This window comes from Anas platyrhynchos, chromosome 8, assembly GCF_047663525.1.
Source record: "Anas platyrhynchos isolate ZD024472 breed Pekin duck chromosome 8, IASCAAS_PekinDuck_T2T, whole genome shotgun sequence".
NCBI lineage: Eukaryota > Metazoa > Chordata > Aves > Anseriformes > Anatidae > Anas > Anas platyrhynchos.
Window position 1 is genome coordinate 17130724 of NC_092594.1, and position 16645 is coordinate 17147368.

The following is a 16645-nucleotide window of genomic DNA, read 5'->3' on the forward strand; positions in this document are numbered from 1 at the left end:
ATGTCCAGCAATTCTTGTTGCTGAATTACTACTGAGGTCAGGAGAATTTTGGAGAGATTACAGTCTGCCTCATGACCTCACAACGTATGCCTGGAGATGAGCCAAAATACTGTCTTTAAATCAAGGATACACGAAGTGATGGAGTGCCAGGACACTAGGCATATGAAAGTGTAACCAGCTATCATCCGTCACCCTAGATGCTTTAGCTACCTCTAGGCACTTTTAGCCCACTACATTCAAAAAGCAAAATATATTAGCCAAAAGCTTTCTGTAGCTTTCGGGAATCTCTTGGGTAAATCTATCACAAGTAAGGCCTTCCAGATTAAAAAGAGAATGCAGGGATGGTTGCCATTTGACTGAACAATTTTCTTTAAGTCCTGTCTCAAAGTCTTAAGACACAGTTTCTCCAGACAGTGAAAGTCTGCCTGCCAGTTTCTGCACCACGCAGTGATTTCAACGAAGAAAAGGGGTGAGGTTTCCAATTTACTTATAGGCTTTCCTTGAAGCTTATTTGTTATCACAGTTAAGTGGACCATAACATGTGCCACGAATCAAGTCCATTTTCATGGACTTAGATGCAGCCAGTGACTGTTGACGTGGTAACTCTAAACTCCCTGATGAAAGCATCTAATTGATGACACTGCCAGCTCTCTAGAGAACGACCTATAATGAAAAAAAATACACTGGTACTTCTCTCTAAAGCCATGTTTAGCACTGTTTTTTAGTTCTTCTGAATGGATATTTAAAACTGACTGTATTTGAGACAAATGTTATCAGAACCGCAAGAATTATCAGAATCTGACCCAAAGACTATTAGATAAACAGTGCGACCAAACAACTCAAAATTAGCCAAAACTCATTCACTAGCAACCACTGCAAGCCCAGGGTAGGCTCTACCTATTACAGAACCAAACACCAAGAGGTAACTGAAGGATAAATTAGCAGCAGAATTGCTGATGAGTGCCTGGTGTTGCCAACACAATTATTTTGAAAGCACAAGAGAGATTATACGCAATGGCATTCAACCAGTATGATAAGCTATGAAAAAGTGCACGTTTGATTCACTGCTGGAGCCTATGGCAATGTCCCCTAACACAGCAATCGAATTGTCAAGATACTAACCAGCACGTAACAAAGAATCCTCCTAAAAAGATAAGCTTATTTTGCTAAAAGCCTAGAAAAACAAGCTTAAGAATAACAGGGTAAGAGAGGGTTACAGTGTGCACACTGTTGTATTTATGATGGAAACAGAAAATCTATTTCTGTGTAGTTATTTATTTCCCTTGTTAAACTGGTGGGATACCAGATACACGTTTTCCACACTCCAAACTACCAAGCTGAAAGTTGCACGCTACTCTTTGAATCCAGTGGGTAACTTCCCTTTGGGTAGAATGAAGCAAGCACATAAAGCTGCTTTAATCACAAGGTCCTCCTAATGAAGTGTAACTCACCTGCTTCCTGGTTAGAAGAAAATTAAATACAAAACTGCCATTGCGTATGTGCAATGCTGAGCTGTTGTACAAGGATGAGCTACATCCCAAACATGCAGCTAAGAGAGCACTTCAACTGTAAGAACACCACTCTGTAAGTCATAGGTTGGTTAACCATCATCCTTCATTTACTGATAATGTCTAGAGTCTTTTACATCTCAACCATCATAAGCTTTCCTAGTTCAATTAAAATGAACTTTCTGTACAACTTTTACTGAAGAACCCAACTGAATAGGTTGATATAAATTAATAACTGTAATAATAGCAAAAGCAAAAAGCTGTACATGTTTTTTGGAAGTTACCTACAGGGTACTTATATCTGAAGAAAAAACAGGCAAACTTCTTATAAGTACCTACTTTGCTCAAAAAGAAGAGATCACAAACCTGTGACTTTATGAGCAAAAGGATATGGTAGACCTCAGAGGTGACCTTACTACAAGGAGCAGGGGACTACAAATCATTAATATTTCCTCAATGTTTGGTTTGCTCCTGCTTCATGGAAAGCATCTAACCCAGAGAGCTTGTCAGACACTGAACCATCTCAAGAACTGTACTCTGAAGTAAAGCAAGTGTCCTTTTTGACATCATCTCCAAAAGACAAACCTTTATCAACTACTTACACAAACATTTCATTGCCATATCCACAACCAGTTACTGATCACTCCTGTGATCTGAAAGCTTCAAAACTAGTTTGAGATGGATGACTGGGGGAATGCTAAAGGTGTCTCACCCGATCCAGACACTTGTGTAACAGTTTGGTTTTACTCCAAAAATACTACAAAACCTGAGAAAACCAGCTGGAATTGCTTCATAGCATCACACTTACATTCCTGATAAACAGCTCATTAACATGAGGTTATTTATATTTGCAGCTTCTCAGGTAGAACAGACCTGTATGGTTAAGTGCACATGCTGCTCTATGAAGGGGGTTGTTTTGGGATGGATGACATTTCTGCAAAGCTTCTGCTTCTGAAGACAGACAGCTAGCTTGACTCTCACAAACATTAAAATCAACAAATACACTAAAGAAAGTGTGCCTTGCTGGTGATCGATAAATCATTTAGGTTTGCTAACAACATTAACACCTGACATTCAAACAACAGATTAAAGATACTGTCACCTCTTCCCTCATTAATGAGTGAAGACAATGCTGCGAAGACATGAGAAAGCTGCTGCAATATAAATCAGTTCCAGGACTGGAACAGTATTTAAAGCTATTTTAAAAGGCATTTTGAAAAATAGCAAGAGGCGTTTATTTCTGTGAAATCCAGATTAAGTTCAACTTCTCTAATACATCTGCAGGTTGTTGGTTCAACTTCAATAGAATTAAATATAAAACACAATCACCCCTTTCCTAGAAAACTTAGTGATGCCCAGAGAACTACTCACGGCAAAGGAAATCAAAAGCAAACCTAGAACTATGGAGACAGGAATTTTTAGGCTTATTTACAGCATGTATTAAATGCTTCTATTAGTAGCCACTTAAAGTAAGAAGGAGATTGTTGGAAATTTGCATATCCAGCACAAACTGGAAGATTTCCTTTCAATTCGGTCTTCCCCTGAGAAGGAGGATTGACATTTTAATGATATGCTAATTCAAAGCACCTTAGCAACCTGCATTTACCTAGGGCCAGAAAGGCATAAAATTCAGACCTCCCTTTTGAAAACCTCATTCTTTTCAAATGTTTACAGAGAAGACATGATACTGATTTACTTCAGCAGAACTACTCACCAGCAAGTTAGTCTGGAGTAATCAAGGATGTTTCCTATTCTGCAGGAGGCTTAGAAAAGGAGTCTCTTTCCCTTATCTTAAAGCTTAAGACATGGTGAAAAAGCAAAATACAAATAGCCTCCTTACCAAATATTTGAAAAATCTGGTGTTTACAGTGTACACTTCTGATTCTGCATACAAGAAGAGCATTTCATCCAGTTCTGGTTTATGTTGTTACCATTTACATCTACTCAGAAGATGAAAACTGCTGGGAAGGTTGAAAAATCCCAGCACTGCATTTTCATACTTATTTGCCATTCCACTCAAAATCAAGTTTGCAGCTAAGACGTAGGAAACAAATATCCACCTTAACACTTGCTCTGCACAAGATTTAATTGCAATAGCATCTTTTGCTTGCAGGACAACCTGGAAAAACCTGCTAAGACTGCTTTATTTTTCCTAAAAAACCTGTAGATTTAAAAGCAGATAAAATCATGAGTGAAACTTCTGCAGAGGATTTTTTCCTAAATGGTGTCAGAAGATTTCTGCTTAAGACAAGGAAAAGACAGGTTGAGACAGCATGCAACACACTTGAGCCTAATCTCTTAACTGCTTTGCGAACATAAAATATGCATTTTCCCTTTACCAAGGCAGGTGCAACTATTAACGAGGAGCTACTCCAACTACAAGGCCTCTTTACATTTGAGAAAGAGCACACACAGTTCTTGCTTGAGACACACAGCTGCCAGAAGTGAAGCCAGGCCCCAAACAGGCCATTAGGCAAGCAGGAGAGCCTCTCCATGAACAACACAGTGCTATCAATGCATCACAGCCAAGAACGGAGCTGTAGAACAATGAAACCTGACAAGTCACCACCTCACTGGATAGAAGTCAGAAGACTTCCATTCAGACAACTACCATGAGTCCTGCGTATCCTGAAGGGGTCCTGCGAGGAGCTATACCTTGACAATATCCAAGCCAATAGGAACTGACATACAGAGCCTTTGCATAAACTGAACAAGCCTCATCAAATGCTTTAGCATATTCCTAGTTCAAATATTTATTTTTTTCCCCCCACAGAACAATCCTTAACTCACAGCCTCAGGTCATCCATGCACTCAGCCAACCACTGGGCACATTACTGCAGTTCTCTGTTGAAACTCGAGCTCTCATCTTGCATATACCACAAACATGCTCAAGATGTGAGTTCCCAGAATCTGCCTATACCAGGCTCCAGTGTCACTCTCCACAGCAAGATTAGCATCAGGACAGTTTTCATGTTCGGAAGACAGCAGAAGTCTTTAAAACTTTCCAAGCCAATCTGTGTACAGGAGCATGACAGACGGCACATCCCCATACTACTTCCAAGGAACTGCTAAAATTCAAGCAGTACCTATTTGTTTCAAATCTGCTATACAGTGGGCTCTGCTGTCCAGATAACTACCACCAGCAGGCAACCAAATATCAATTGCATCATGGAAATCTTATTTCACATACAGCACTCCGTAATTTCTCAATGTTTTTCTTACCTTTGTGTTTGTTCCGAACTCTGGAGCAGACACAGATATCATTGTTCCTATTTCCGTGCTCAGTTCACTCGTTGCTTTGGTTTCCTTTGCAGTGACAGGTTCTGGACTTCTGACAGAGGTGGGAGATGGCTTCTCCTGTCCCTCAGGCTCTCCCTGTTGGGCATCCTTCACTTTCCTGTTCTTTAAAGAACGCTCTTTCCCAATAGGACCAGGCTTATACTCTTTGTTTTCTACCGGACTCAAGTCTGGAAGCTAAGTTAGCGTTAACTTGTCAGTTATGTCTTCCCTTTACATCCCCACAAGAATATTCCCACATGCTTAAAATAATTTTTGTTTAAATCTAACAAGACTTTCTCAACAGGTATTTTCTAATATATAAACCAACTGAGAATAAGTTAGCACTACGTATGTAAAATGCATCCCCTCTGAACATTGCAAATTTCCAACACTGTTTTCAAGCAAGACCTATTATACGAAGTGGCAGAGTTCAACTAACATAACATCTATAAAATTGATAGAAAATGATTTTGACTTTTCTTACAAGCACAAAAAAGTAAGGAAGCCACAAGACTTCATATAAATATAGGTAACTTTACTTTTCAGAGTCTCAGAATTTTACAGGGCTCCAGCAAACTAGAACAAAAGACTCTGCCTTCATTTGCTGATGTTTCAATGTATGCATGTGGCAACATTTCTTCCTAGTGACTGAGCACTAAAGAAATACCCATAAAAAAAACAAACCAAGAAACCACCCACGTTCAAGCGTTGCCTTATAGTGTAATCACTATGGCTAAAGTAGCTGCTGTAATTCAGTAGTTCCTTTTTGTGCAGCTGAATTAAAGCAGAATGAAGGACCTCAGGGAGCTTCAATGTTCTATTTAAAGAGGTATATCCTTTCTGGCTGAGACTACTCAGCCCATCTCACTACAGAGCAGCACAAAAATTCTTTAAAGGCAGTCCCTACAATCCTATTGCTTCGGCTTTGATACCTGAAAACCAGAAGCTGCTGGTATTATCTCTATAAATACAAGCCATCTGTTTCAGGAATAGATGAAGACCCTTTAAAATATGCTTTTGGGGTTTGGAGAGGGCAGGAGTTTGCCCTAAGGTATTTGGTACCCTCAAGAGGCCAGTAAAGACTAGAAAATGCCTTCAGAGGGAAGAAAGAAAGCACTTGTAGAGGTGAATGCCTAAGCTCTGCAATACAGCAGTCAGGATCATCAGACATACTTCACTCCAAATACTTTTTACTATAACAGTTAACTGAAGAAATTCCTCCAGACACTAAGGCCGCACTTCAAGAAGTTAAATTGCTAAGAGGAAAGTAGTAACAATAATCTTAAAGATCACTAAGTGTAATCTAAATGACAGGAGGAGAAAGTATTACTCCTTGTGAGTCGTAACAATAGAAATACAAGATGATTGACTAGAATACCTAAATCTCTGGAGGATGAGTGAGAAATATTTTAATTGAACTAAGTCTGATTACCTATTCACTCTTCCTGGATTAGTTACAAAAAATTAATTATCTAGACATCTGTGCCTTAGAGACTTCTAATCAGTGGCTCTAACATTCTTCCCTTTCCCCAAAAGGCTTTTTTCCCAGCAATTTGATGTATTAATTTGCTTAGTTTTGTAGCTGGATTACCAAGACGAGCACCATGCACCCACCATTGGCTGGGAGTGGTGGTACATGGGGAGAAGGCAGGCAGGAAAAACTGAAAGTGGAGGCAGAGCCAGGACAGAAATAGCCTGCGCCAAGACTGCTCTGAAAGCCTGAGCAAAGCAAGCACAGGAGTAAACCAAGAAACCCAAGCTACAAAACAAGAACACCCTATTGCATCCATACTCTCCCAACAAAGCTATCACAAATCCATAACCATGTTCCTGCTCTAGCCTGTCCTGCTCCAAATGGTCAATGGATGACCTTTGCTAGGTTAGGATGTTGTTTACATGCACTTCCTCATTTTCTCTCCAAGAACCACTTGATTATTTTAGGAAATACAAGTGTGGAAGGCAACTTTTATAGGTCTAGTCCTAACTGAATGAGTATTTTATTCCATTTTTAAATCAATTACTTGTAACCTCTTTTTGAATCAATTTCTTTGCTATTTAGAAGTTTGTACTTCTAAGATATGACTTTTTACCTTTTGTGCTTTGATGGGTCCAGCCCGCGGCTGCTTCTGTCTTTGTTCTTTTGGTTCTGGTAGCTTGTCAGTTGACTTCTCAGAAAGTACAGGGCCAACTTCATTGTCGCTGCCACTGGAAGCTGGGGCTCCAAACTGAATAGTTTCTATGCCAAGCTCAACTCCACCTTCTTGCCCAGGCTTTGTTCCCTATTTAAAAGGCAAGCATTTAACATGTTTCAAAAGACTTTTAAATCAGTACATTGCCACTGGTTCAAAAAAGAGCACCAAATACATTCAGCTGAACACCACAGCAAAAGCATTATTTGTGACTGCAACAGATTTGCAAGAGGAACAAACAATGTATGAAAGCACATTCCCTCCTCCTCAACTTCCTACTGTTTATAAGAGCTCAAAAGGAGGAAAAAAAGAAAAAGCAATAAAAAAAATAATTAAACAAGATCAAGAAGAACTGGTAGAGAAGAGGAGAAAGACAAGTACAATAATAAAACGTCCAGATTAATTTTCACAATACTCTCCTAAAACTTCAAAATTAATGTTCAAGAGAAACAATAGGAGACTAAAGATTTATAGATCTCCTTATGCAGTCACAATGGTGTTGTAAGAGACTAAAGACATTCTTAACACTTTAAAACAATGAAGTCAAGGAGGCCAATACAGCCCAAGCAAACTAAACCACAGGACTATAAATTAGTGTTATGAAAATTCCAGGGGATAAGTAGAGCTACTGTGGTTAGAAGCCATCTACTGCTTATTGCATCTCTGCTTAAAGCAGGGACATAAAACCATTTGATTCCTTGGAGGCACCCTGTTTCTGTTACTGAACTGTACCAAGTGTTCACATGCAAACTGGACAGTATTTTAACTTGAAAATACACACTGCATAGCAGCTATCAACAGAAGCTGTGAAAGGCCAAGGTTTGATTAACAAAGAACGTTTTTTCTGTTTTGCAATCAATAAAAGCACTCAATTGTGTCCTGTGCTCTTCCTGTACCATCTCCCTACTTCATGGAATTCTACAAACACTAGTTTCAGTATGGGGATATCCGCCTGACTAAATGGATAATCTGTACCCAATCCCAGTGATAAATAATTTAGGTAAGCTTCGTGCACGAGTTATTTTTCTTCCTTTCACCCTTACCTCTGGAGATGTAGCTGATCCAAAAGATGTCAAAGGCTTGTTCCAAGCGCTGACTGAAGGTGGCTGAGGTGGACTAATGGGTCCCACTGATAAATGAGAAAAGAGTTAAAAAATAAAAACCTAAACCAAAACAAGACAAAACCCTGAGGTTGCCAAATGCATTTGACTGAAGTTACCAACTGACTGAGGAGAATTAAATTTTAGATGTATTGATTACCCAGGTTCTAGTTTAGAAATTTTTAGCCTATTCAGGAGTTAACAACATGTTCCTTAGGTAGTTTTATTAAGTGGGATCATCACATTTTGAAGCTTGCTCAAGTCCAGTAACACAGATTTTTTGAAGGGTGACAAGAACGTGACAACAACATAAAATACTGAGTAGTATCACTCCATAAAAATCTCTTTTCAGGGGTATTCTTCAGTTACAGTGTTACACCTGGGACAGCTCTCCTCTACTCCCTGTACAAAATACTTTAGCAGATACAAGCAAGACATCAACAAAGAGCTGATAAACAGTGTCCAGTAACGACAATACTTACATTTTTTGGAGATGTCATTTAGAACTGCTGAAGCAGGCACCTTGTTTTCCCATAGTTCAGTTCCTAGACCATTGTGAGCCTGGGTGTTCTGCAGAACTTTGCCTGACACTGTGTATTCCGTGCTTGCCGCCGTCCCTCCTGCAGCCTGGTTTTGAGGCTGAACAGAAGCCTGTGGCTGACCTGGAGTCTGCGTTGCACACGGAGACTGTGCCTGAGCTTGTGCCTGAGCCTGTGCCTGCTGCGCAGCTGCAGCTGCTGCCTGTTGCTGCTGCTTTTTGGCAAATCTGGGTGGCAGCTTGGAATTCTGACCTCGACCTTTTTCGCTTGATCCTTTTTTGGTCCAAACCTGGAAGTGGAATCCAATTTTACTCTTACAGCTAATAGCCTGTATGTATGCTGTAGAGCAGCAAAAGCAAAACTGGTTAAGCCTGTCTCAAATGAACTTTTTAATGGGTATTTAACCACATGAACAGTGATTTATTTCTCAGCTGAGGAACAGTGATTTACTTCTCATCCATTTTCCTCTTGGGATCAACTGATACACCAGCAATATGATAAAGATTTACACAAGCATGAAGAAATGACATTTCCAGTTTACCAGTTCCACCTACCCAACAAGGCCCAAAGAAGAAGTATAAAATCCTAAAACGTCCCACTGAAAATGAGTTTCATTTAAAATTAAAATAAAGTATTAATACAACTATCTAGTTATCTTTAAGGGATGAAAATACATAGTTTCTTGGGATGAAGATTCTGCACACTTCACAACATTCTCAGTATCACAAGAAGGTCTTTTGCATTACAGATGTGTCTCGTACCTGCACTGTTTGTTCTTCCTTCTTCCTGCGCTCTTCATCTTGCAAGCGTTTCTGTTGTTTCTTCGACACCACTTCGGTGAAACCATCATCATTCAAGTTAGACTGGGAGTCTTCGACTACTGTCACTTCAGGGTGGTCATCAATGATCACAACACCTATAGAAAAGGAAAGATATAGAGGCTGCTGTCTTAACAGCTTCAGATGCAGCACACAGTAAAATACACCAAGCAAAAACCACTTCAGAGTAGAAGCAATTTCTCCATAAGAAGATCGAGATGATGGTCCCGATAAAGTTTTTTCTTGTGAAGTGCAAGAACTTTAGACTGGTGAACTTGAAGACAGGAAACTGATATTTATAAACTAAAAATCTGGAGCTTCCTGTACCAGACTCTCCAGGAACTAAGAACTAAAACTGCTTAAAACAATGCAATTTAAAATAATGAACAGCCGTCTGGAATATTTGTTGTGTTTCAGTGATATACACTATCTGCTTATGAGGTTAAGCAAATTATTAGACTGTGGTGGAAAATTGTCCAAAGGACAGAGTAAAGATTAGATGATAGACCGAAATTACTCTCATCTATACAAAAAAATGAGGTATGCCACCTTTTACAGGCACGCACATCACTTAAATATGACAAAGGTGGCAATGCTAAAGTACGCAATTGTTCTAGTGTTTAAAAAGCCATCTTTCCTCTTCTGTAAGCTTTAAACATCCAACACTACATCCAGAGAAGCTAGCAGGATTAAAAATTCTTGTTAGCATGGTATCTTATCAATACATACTTGCATAATTATTAAGATCAAATTGAGACAAGGCATCCACTTTTTCCTTAGGCTTCTTTGGACCAGCTTTAGGTTCCTCTCTCTTTTTGCCACTTGCATCCTTGGTGCTCTTTTGTCCTGCAACAGTAACACCTCCTTCTTCCTGATGCAACGAGTTGGTGGTGGTGGGATCAACACCGGGCACAGTTGCTGTCTGGTCTTCAAATGGCCTGTATTATAAAAAAAAAAAAAAGTTCTGTTAAGAAAATTAATGACTAGCCACAGCGCAAATGAAGAACGGAACTAAAGCAAATCACATTATAGGGTTGTGAGTGTCTACTGTGCAACTTCTTAGTAGGCTCCAGACATTTACTTTCAGCAACTGAACGAGCAGAAGCTAAACAGCAAAAGCTGTTTTGGTGACATATCCAATGTTCTGCTGCCAAAAAATCAGAGAAAAATGTGCCTAATTTAATTTTAAGGTGAACTCTGCCTCAGTCAAGGTAGAGACACCAACAACTCAGATACGCAGTTCAGAACTCTAGCAAAGCCTTCTGTGGAAAAAGTAAAAATAAAAAAAATAGAAGCTTACAGTATGCAATGTGAGCAAATGTAAAAAGGGTAAAAATACAGCTGTTTTACAGGCTCCCTTGACAAAAGCTCTCTGAAGCAACTAGAGTCAGAAACCAGCATTCTGGCTTTGTTGTGGCACCTGGGAAACCCAGCTTTTGCTTCCACATCATATTTAAGTGACTAGTCCACAGAAAAAGCCCTCATTTTTAATCCAGAGATTAGAGCGGACAAGCAGTGACACTAGATAATTATCAAGTTCCAATGAAATTTACCATATGGAGAAACAAAAGTTTATTCTCAATGGCAAGCATTTCTCAACATGCTTCTCTATGTTAGGTGATTGATTTAAATACAGCAGGCCAAATGCAATGCTGCAACGTATTAACCTGCAAAAGTGCTCACATTAACATGCCAGCTTGCATCCAAAATTTGGGAAACATACCCTGAGAAACAGGGCTACATTTTTTTATTAAGCTTGTTTAACATTGTGCATTCATAGGAATACTCTGCTCTTAACTCCATTTTCTAAGTGTCTGCAAACGAACAAATACAGAAAGTACACAGACACAGGTGCATATGCGAAACACAAGAGGACAACACAACCCCACTTATGTCTGCTTCCCTGTAGAACCTGGTACTTACCCTCTTTTTCCACTTCGGGGTGGAGGACCACTGCGCCTTTCACTCCTAGGCCCTGAGAAGTTCCTCCCCGGCTTCGCTGGCCCATTGTTGCCACGTCGGTTTTGACGGTCTATGCCAGGCCGCTGGCTAGAGAAACTTCTCTTGGCTATTTCCCTTTTTGGAGCTCCGGTGTTTTCTCCTGCCTTTGCAGCCACCTGTGCCGCTACATCTGCTGTTTTCTTCTCATCCCTCTCACGCCTCTCATTGAAGTCGCTGCTTTCTGAGGCCGTTTCCCACTCTTCATTTGCCTGGTCTGAGGAATTCTGGTTGGACAAGTCTGGTGTCTTACTTCCTGAAACTTCCAGAGCAGCGTTGGAGGGCTCATTACCTGCGTTACTGACCGTAGCACTTGTTGATGAGCTGGTTACTGCCTCATTTATCTTGGATGCAGCCTCTCTCTCTTTTAGCCGCCTGAAGCGTGGTGGCTTATCTTGCCTCGGAGGCCGAGCAGGCCTTTGCCTTCGTGGCCTCTCCCTGGTTGGATCAAACTTCCTCTCAAACTTTGGAGGTCTTTTATCAACGGGTATGGGACCGTAATGTTCATTTCTCCTTGGAGGCTCTCCGTCTTCTGTTTTAATGATCTCTGTTTGTCTAGGGTTCCACTGATTGTCTCTGTAGGCTGGTCTCCTTATTGTGGATGGACGTGGAGGACGCCCGCCAGGATCCCTACCACCACGTCTATACATCCCCCCTCTGCCTCGTCTAGAAGGCTCTCCCTTAGGAAGAAACCCTGGTTTGGGTTTATTCTCATCATCTCTTATATAGTTTTTTTCTAGAGATCTGTTGTCTACTCTGATATTGTTTTCAGGTTTGAATGACAGTGGCTTCATAGGTTTCTTGCCATCGGTTCTCTCCTCTCTTTTTGGGTGCTTGCCTTTGATTAGGCTGTCTTTGTCTGAAAGCAGAGTGTCACTCGCACTTTCGTGAACTTCGCTGTCAGAGTCAGTCTCCGAACCATGCTGTCGCCGCCGTTTTGGAATTACTTCGAAGTCAGAACTCTCACTGCGAGTTTCACTCTCTTCTCTCTGCCTAACAGGCCCTGAAGGCACATGGTCTGATCTAGGCTTAGTATCTCTGTAGTGTGGGTACTCCCTGTTATGGCCTCTGCTGCCCCGACCACGTCCTCCGTAAGAACCTCTGTAGCTGCGACCTCTAGAATAATACTCCCCACGACCTCTCCCTCTGTAGCCCTGATCTGGGAACCAGTCTCTATCCCTAGCCTCCTTCCAGTATGTCCTAGGTGGTAAGCCAGGCTCTCTTTTTACTGGCCTGGTTTCTAAGCGTGGCTTCTCCACAATCTCCTTGCTAACTGCCTTCTCTGTCTGCTTCTCCTCCTTCACCGCCGTAGCTGGCTGCTGAACCTGTGGCTGCTGCTGTGCTGTGGGCTGAGCAGGCGGCTGCTGCGGGATGGCAGGGGGCAGCTGGGGAGCAGCAACAGGCTGGGGAGCTGGGAGCTGCTGGGAGACAGGAGGCGTGGATGGCTGAACTGGAACTTTAACCACAGTCTCAGGCTGACTGCTCTCTGAGCTGGCAGGCATTGGGGCAGCATCCTGGGCTATCTTCTTAGCCAGAGGAGCACCGCTAGAGGCAGACGTCTCTGGCTCAGCCTGAGGCACTGGCACTTGAGGTGCTTCCTTTTTGTCACTTTTTTCAGATTTGCTCAGTTTTTCATTAGCTATCTTCTCTCCTTCTTTCTCCTTCCTCTGTTCACGCTCTTCTCTCTGCTCGCGCTCTTCTTTCATATCTCTAAGCACCGGTTTCTTAATAGGACCCGATCTTCTTACTGGTCTATCACTGCCTTCTTCTCTCCTGCCATAACCTGGCCTAGGACCCCATCTTGTTTCAGACTTAGGTTTGAAGGTTTTTTCAGGTTTTGGTCCTTCTGTTGTTCTATTACTGATCAAAACTTCTTTTTTTGGCTTAACCTCAATTCTCTCAATTATGTCCTTTGACTCAACAGACCTGTTAATCAGTTTAGGGATATTTGCTGCTGTCTCATTCCTCTGTTCTTCTGATTTTAGAGAATGACTAGAACCATGGGAAATGCTTCTCTTTAATGAAGAGTGACTCTCCCCCACAGGGGCAAGTTCTTCTGGAGAGCTGCGTGAAACATTCTCATCAACTCCTTCAAAATTAGCTGCAGTGTTAGATGTGTCAGTTTGGAGAGGCTGTACATCTTCCAAAGGCCTGCTTGGGAACTTTTGTACCTCCACCTCTCCCGATTCTCTGAAAAAGTCTGTCTTTGGATGAGAGTCCAACTGGTTGTGTTCTACAGGATAAGCTGCAGAGGGAACAGCAACTCGTTCTTGCTCCAAGTGTGCCTCAGACCTAAGAAAAGGCAATTAAAAATGTTATGGTGGGAGAAAAGTTCTTATTGATAAATATTTGCCTAAATAATTTTCTGTTTGCATGAAGGATTTGTCAGCTTCAGGAAACATAAGACAGTCATTTTCAGTGTCTGCTATTTTTATAGAGACCCATTTTATTCTACCCTGGTTAAAAATTCCATGTCGAATATACAGTTTGCTTTAGGAATGTATCAATGACTATACCTGTACTTTAAACCAAGCCCCCAAGTTAGCAGGGTAAAATCACTAAGTATCATGCAGACCACAGTACAGCAAAAAAAAAAAAAAATATTTGGGAGATATTTTGAAGATGTAGAGGAAGCCTTCCTGACTGCTCAGCATGCAGCAAAGGTCCAAAGGGACTATCTCAGTTTATACCACTTGTACTTAACACATCACTTTTGAAACTAAGATGTATCAGACAAATCATTATTCATCAAATTAGATTATGGATCCTAAACAAGGGATAAAATGCCCTTCTACACCCTACTATAGGGCAGGAATGTCTTATACGAGAGCGCCAAGTACATTGTGTCCCTCCAGTCACAACTCCTTTTAAAGTTTTGTGTGAAAAGCAGCAGTAACTTGGTCAGAATTTACAGTTGAAAAAGTATTTTACAATATAAATTACATAGCTAAGTGCATTATCGTGTATTGCTCAGAAGTGACAAGAGTAGGTAATTCAGGCTTACCTCAAGTTGTCAGTCTCTTCTAACACTTTGGGAGGAGAACTAGCTTGCTGAGGTTCTGCATGGGGGTACGGGTCTGACCCCCACATCATGCGGGGCTCTGACAAAGGAACAGCATGCTCTCTTGCTGAGCGAGCTATGTGTTCAAAGGAATCCGAACTAGCTGCTGATCCTTCTATCTGGTCTCTTCTCATCAGTGGTTTGGGAGGCATAATTCCTGGAACAGGTTTAATTTCAACAACTGAAACCAATTCAACATTAGCAAAGAGACCTAGCTCATAAAACACAGAGGGTATCAGGGGGTCCTGAGAAGCACTATTCTCTCTTCTCCTATCTTTTTTCTGTACCTTCTGTTGTTGGAACCAAATGGTTTTTCACTGCCAGATGACTTCAGAATGATTAAGTTATTCACCACCCTTACCCTATGTAACAACAAAATGGAAAGCTGTCTGCTTCCACTATAATGGAAAGAACCAGGCCTGTACATCTGTAAACTTGTGGATTAATTTTCTGCTGCAAGATCCGAATGGCAAAGGCATGATGAGTGTACATACAAGTGTTTTATGGTACCCTGTTAAGGACTACAGGTCTATTTTTTTTTTTTATTAACATTTTAAAGAATTTAGCTTTTCTAATTGCAAGTCAGACAGCCATTCTAAAAGTTAAAAAGGACTTTTAGTGCCAGGAATCTGAGAACAGAAATATAGCAAGTATTCTGAAGGTGCTAGCTAGTACACAAGATAAAAAAATAGATGTATTTTTTTAAATAAAGTGGTACCAAGTGCTAACACGAGATAAATAGTTAAACACACCATTTTTATAGTGTAATGACCCAACTCATGCCAGCTTTAACATTTGCAGCCAAGTAAGGCTTACGATGACATTTTGAATACAGCCACTAACATGCCTTGATACAGGAGAAAGCTGTGATTTTACTTTCTAGTCAAAGATATACATTAATGTATGACTGTATCATTCTCCCAGTATCACTAAAATCTACTTAGTCTCAAATAATGTAGTTTTCTTTTTTATAAAACTTATCTATTTACAATTACTAGACACAGGTTAAGGAAAGACATCTATTTCAAAACTGAGAAAGTTCAACAGTCGAACGTGCTGCCAGATTTTACCTGGATGAATTGGAGGCATATCCATTGCAGGCCTTCCTGACATCATTCGTGGGTCCATGTAAGACTGCATCATTAGCCACCGGGGATCAAAGCCCATTGAAGCTAAATGCTGAGGATGTGGCTGCATCGGCTGGTAAAGGGGTCTATGCTGGGGAGGAGGTACAGGGCCACTAGAGGGCTGGGAGGGAGCAGACTGTGGAAGTACACCTTGCTGCTGTTGCTGCCACTGCTGTTGCTTCATCTGCTCCTGAATGATAGAAAACAGTGTTACAAGATTAAATTATTATTTTTAAAGATTAAGACTTGAGCAGAATTAATAACCCTTAGAAACAACAAGTGTAGTCCCCTCTGGGATACTAAGCATCCTGAAAATTAATCTCAAATATGAATCAGGATGAACAAGGAGAAAAGGAGGGGAAAAAAAAGGCTGGACAATTTAGAATAACTACAGTTTTACTAGTGTTTGGCTGAGATATAGGAAAATCTACACTTTGTGCATGTTGTGAATCACAAGTGCTCTTCAGAGCATAGGAACTGAGTGCAAATTACATTCATGAGTGTCATGCCCTTTAAAGAAGAGCTGCAGAAACAATGATAATCAGATAGATTCCAAAAGAATCTACAGGGCAAAGCTCTACTTCCAACAATCAATGCAAAAAGCAGCCGGTGTTGAAAGCCTCTCTTGTCTTGTCCTCCCTTAATACACTTTGCAAGGGATGAGAAGTGCTTACTGCAAAGGAAATTCTGCCAATACAATAGATATCACAGAAGCTGGAAGCCAACACCTCAGACTTTTAAAAAGAATCCCTACAGTCACATCCTTATTTAGAATGAGGCAGAAAGACATCATTTTAGTGAACTTGTTAGTTACCTGCTGCCTCTGAAATCTTGGCGGTAGTGATTTCTGGAACTGTTTAGAATAGCCTGAGGAAACAGCAGGACGTGGCTGAGATCCTGAATCTGGCTCACTCTCATGAGTCACCTGTGCATTCTCTTTCTCATTCCGACCACTGTCTTGTCGGGTAAAGACTGGCTGATCTTCTGGGAAAACAAACCAAACCAAAACCAAACAGATGTGAGACG

The 16645-nt window shown here is 40.9% G+C and overlaps 1 protein-coding gene across 14 annotated transcripts in view; it reads right to left on the reverse strand.

The window, feature by feature from the left end:
- PRRC2C (proline rich coiled-coil 2C) overlaps positions 1–16645 on the reverse strand; it is a 71190-nt gene that overhangs the window by 23038 nt on the left and 31507 nt on the right. For 11 of the 14 annotated variants that reach the window (XM_027463601.3, XM_072041604.1, XM_027463609.3 and 8 more), the window contains exons 14-23: positions 16434–16603; positions 15563–15809; positions 14436–14649; positions 11357–13723; positions 10163–10371; positions 9377–9531; positions 8559–8904; positions 8020–8105; positions 6878–7066; positions 4731–4982 (exon numbers count right to left, since the gene is read on the reverse strand). In XM_027463601.3, coding sequence (XP_027319402.3) covers positions 4731–4982; positions 6878–7066; positions 8020–8105; positions 8559–8904; positions 9377–9531; positions 10163–10371; positions 11357–13723; positions 14436–14649; positions 15563–15809; positions 16434–16603 — 4235 coding nt within the window. The remainder of the gene's footprint in view (positions 1–4730; positions 4983–6877; positions 7067–8019; positions 8106–8558; positions 8905–9376; positions 9532–10162; positions 10372–11356; positions 13724–14435; positions 14650–15562; positions 15810–16433; positions 16604–16645) is intronic. The other 3 variants (XM_027463608.3, XM_072041607.1, XM_027463602.3) reach the window with 1 other exon arrangement.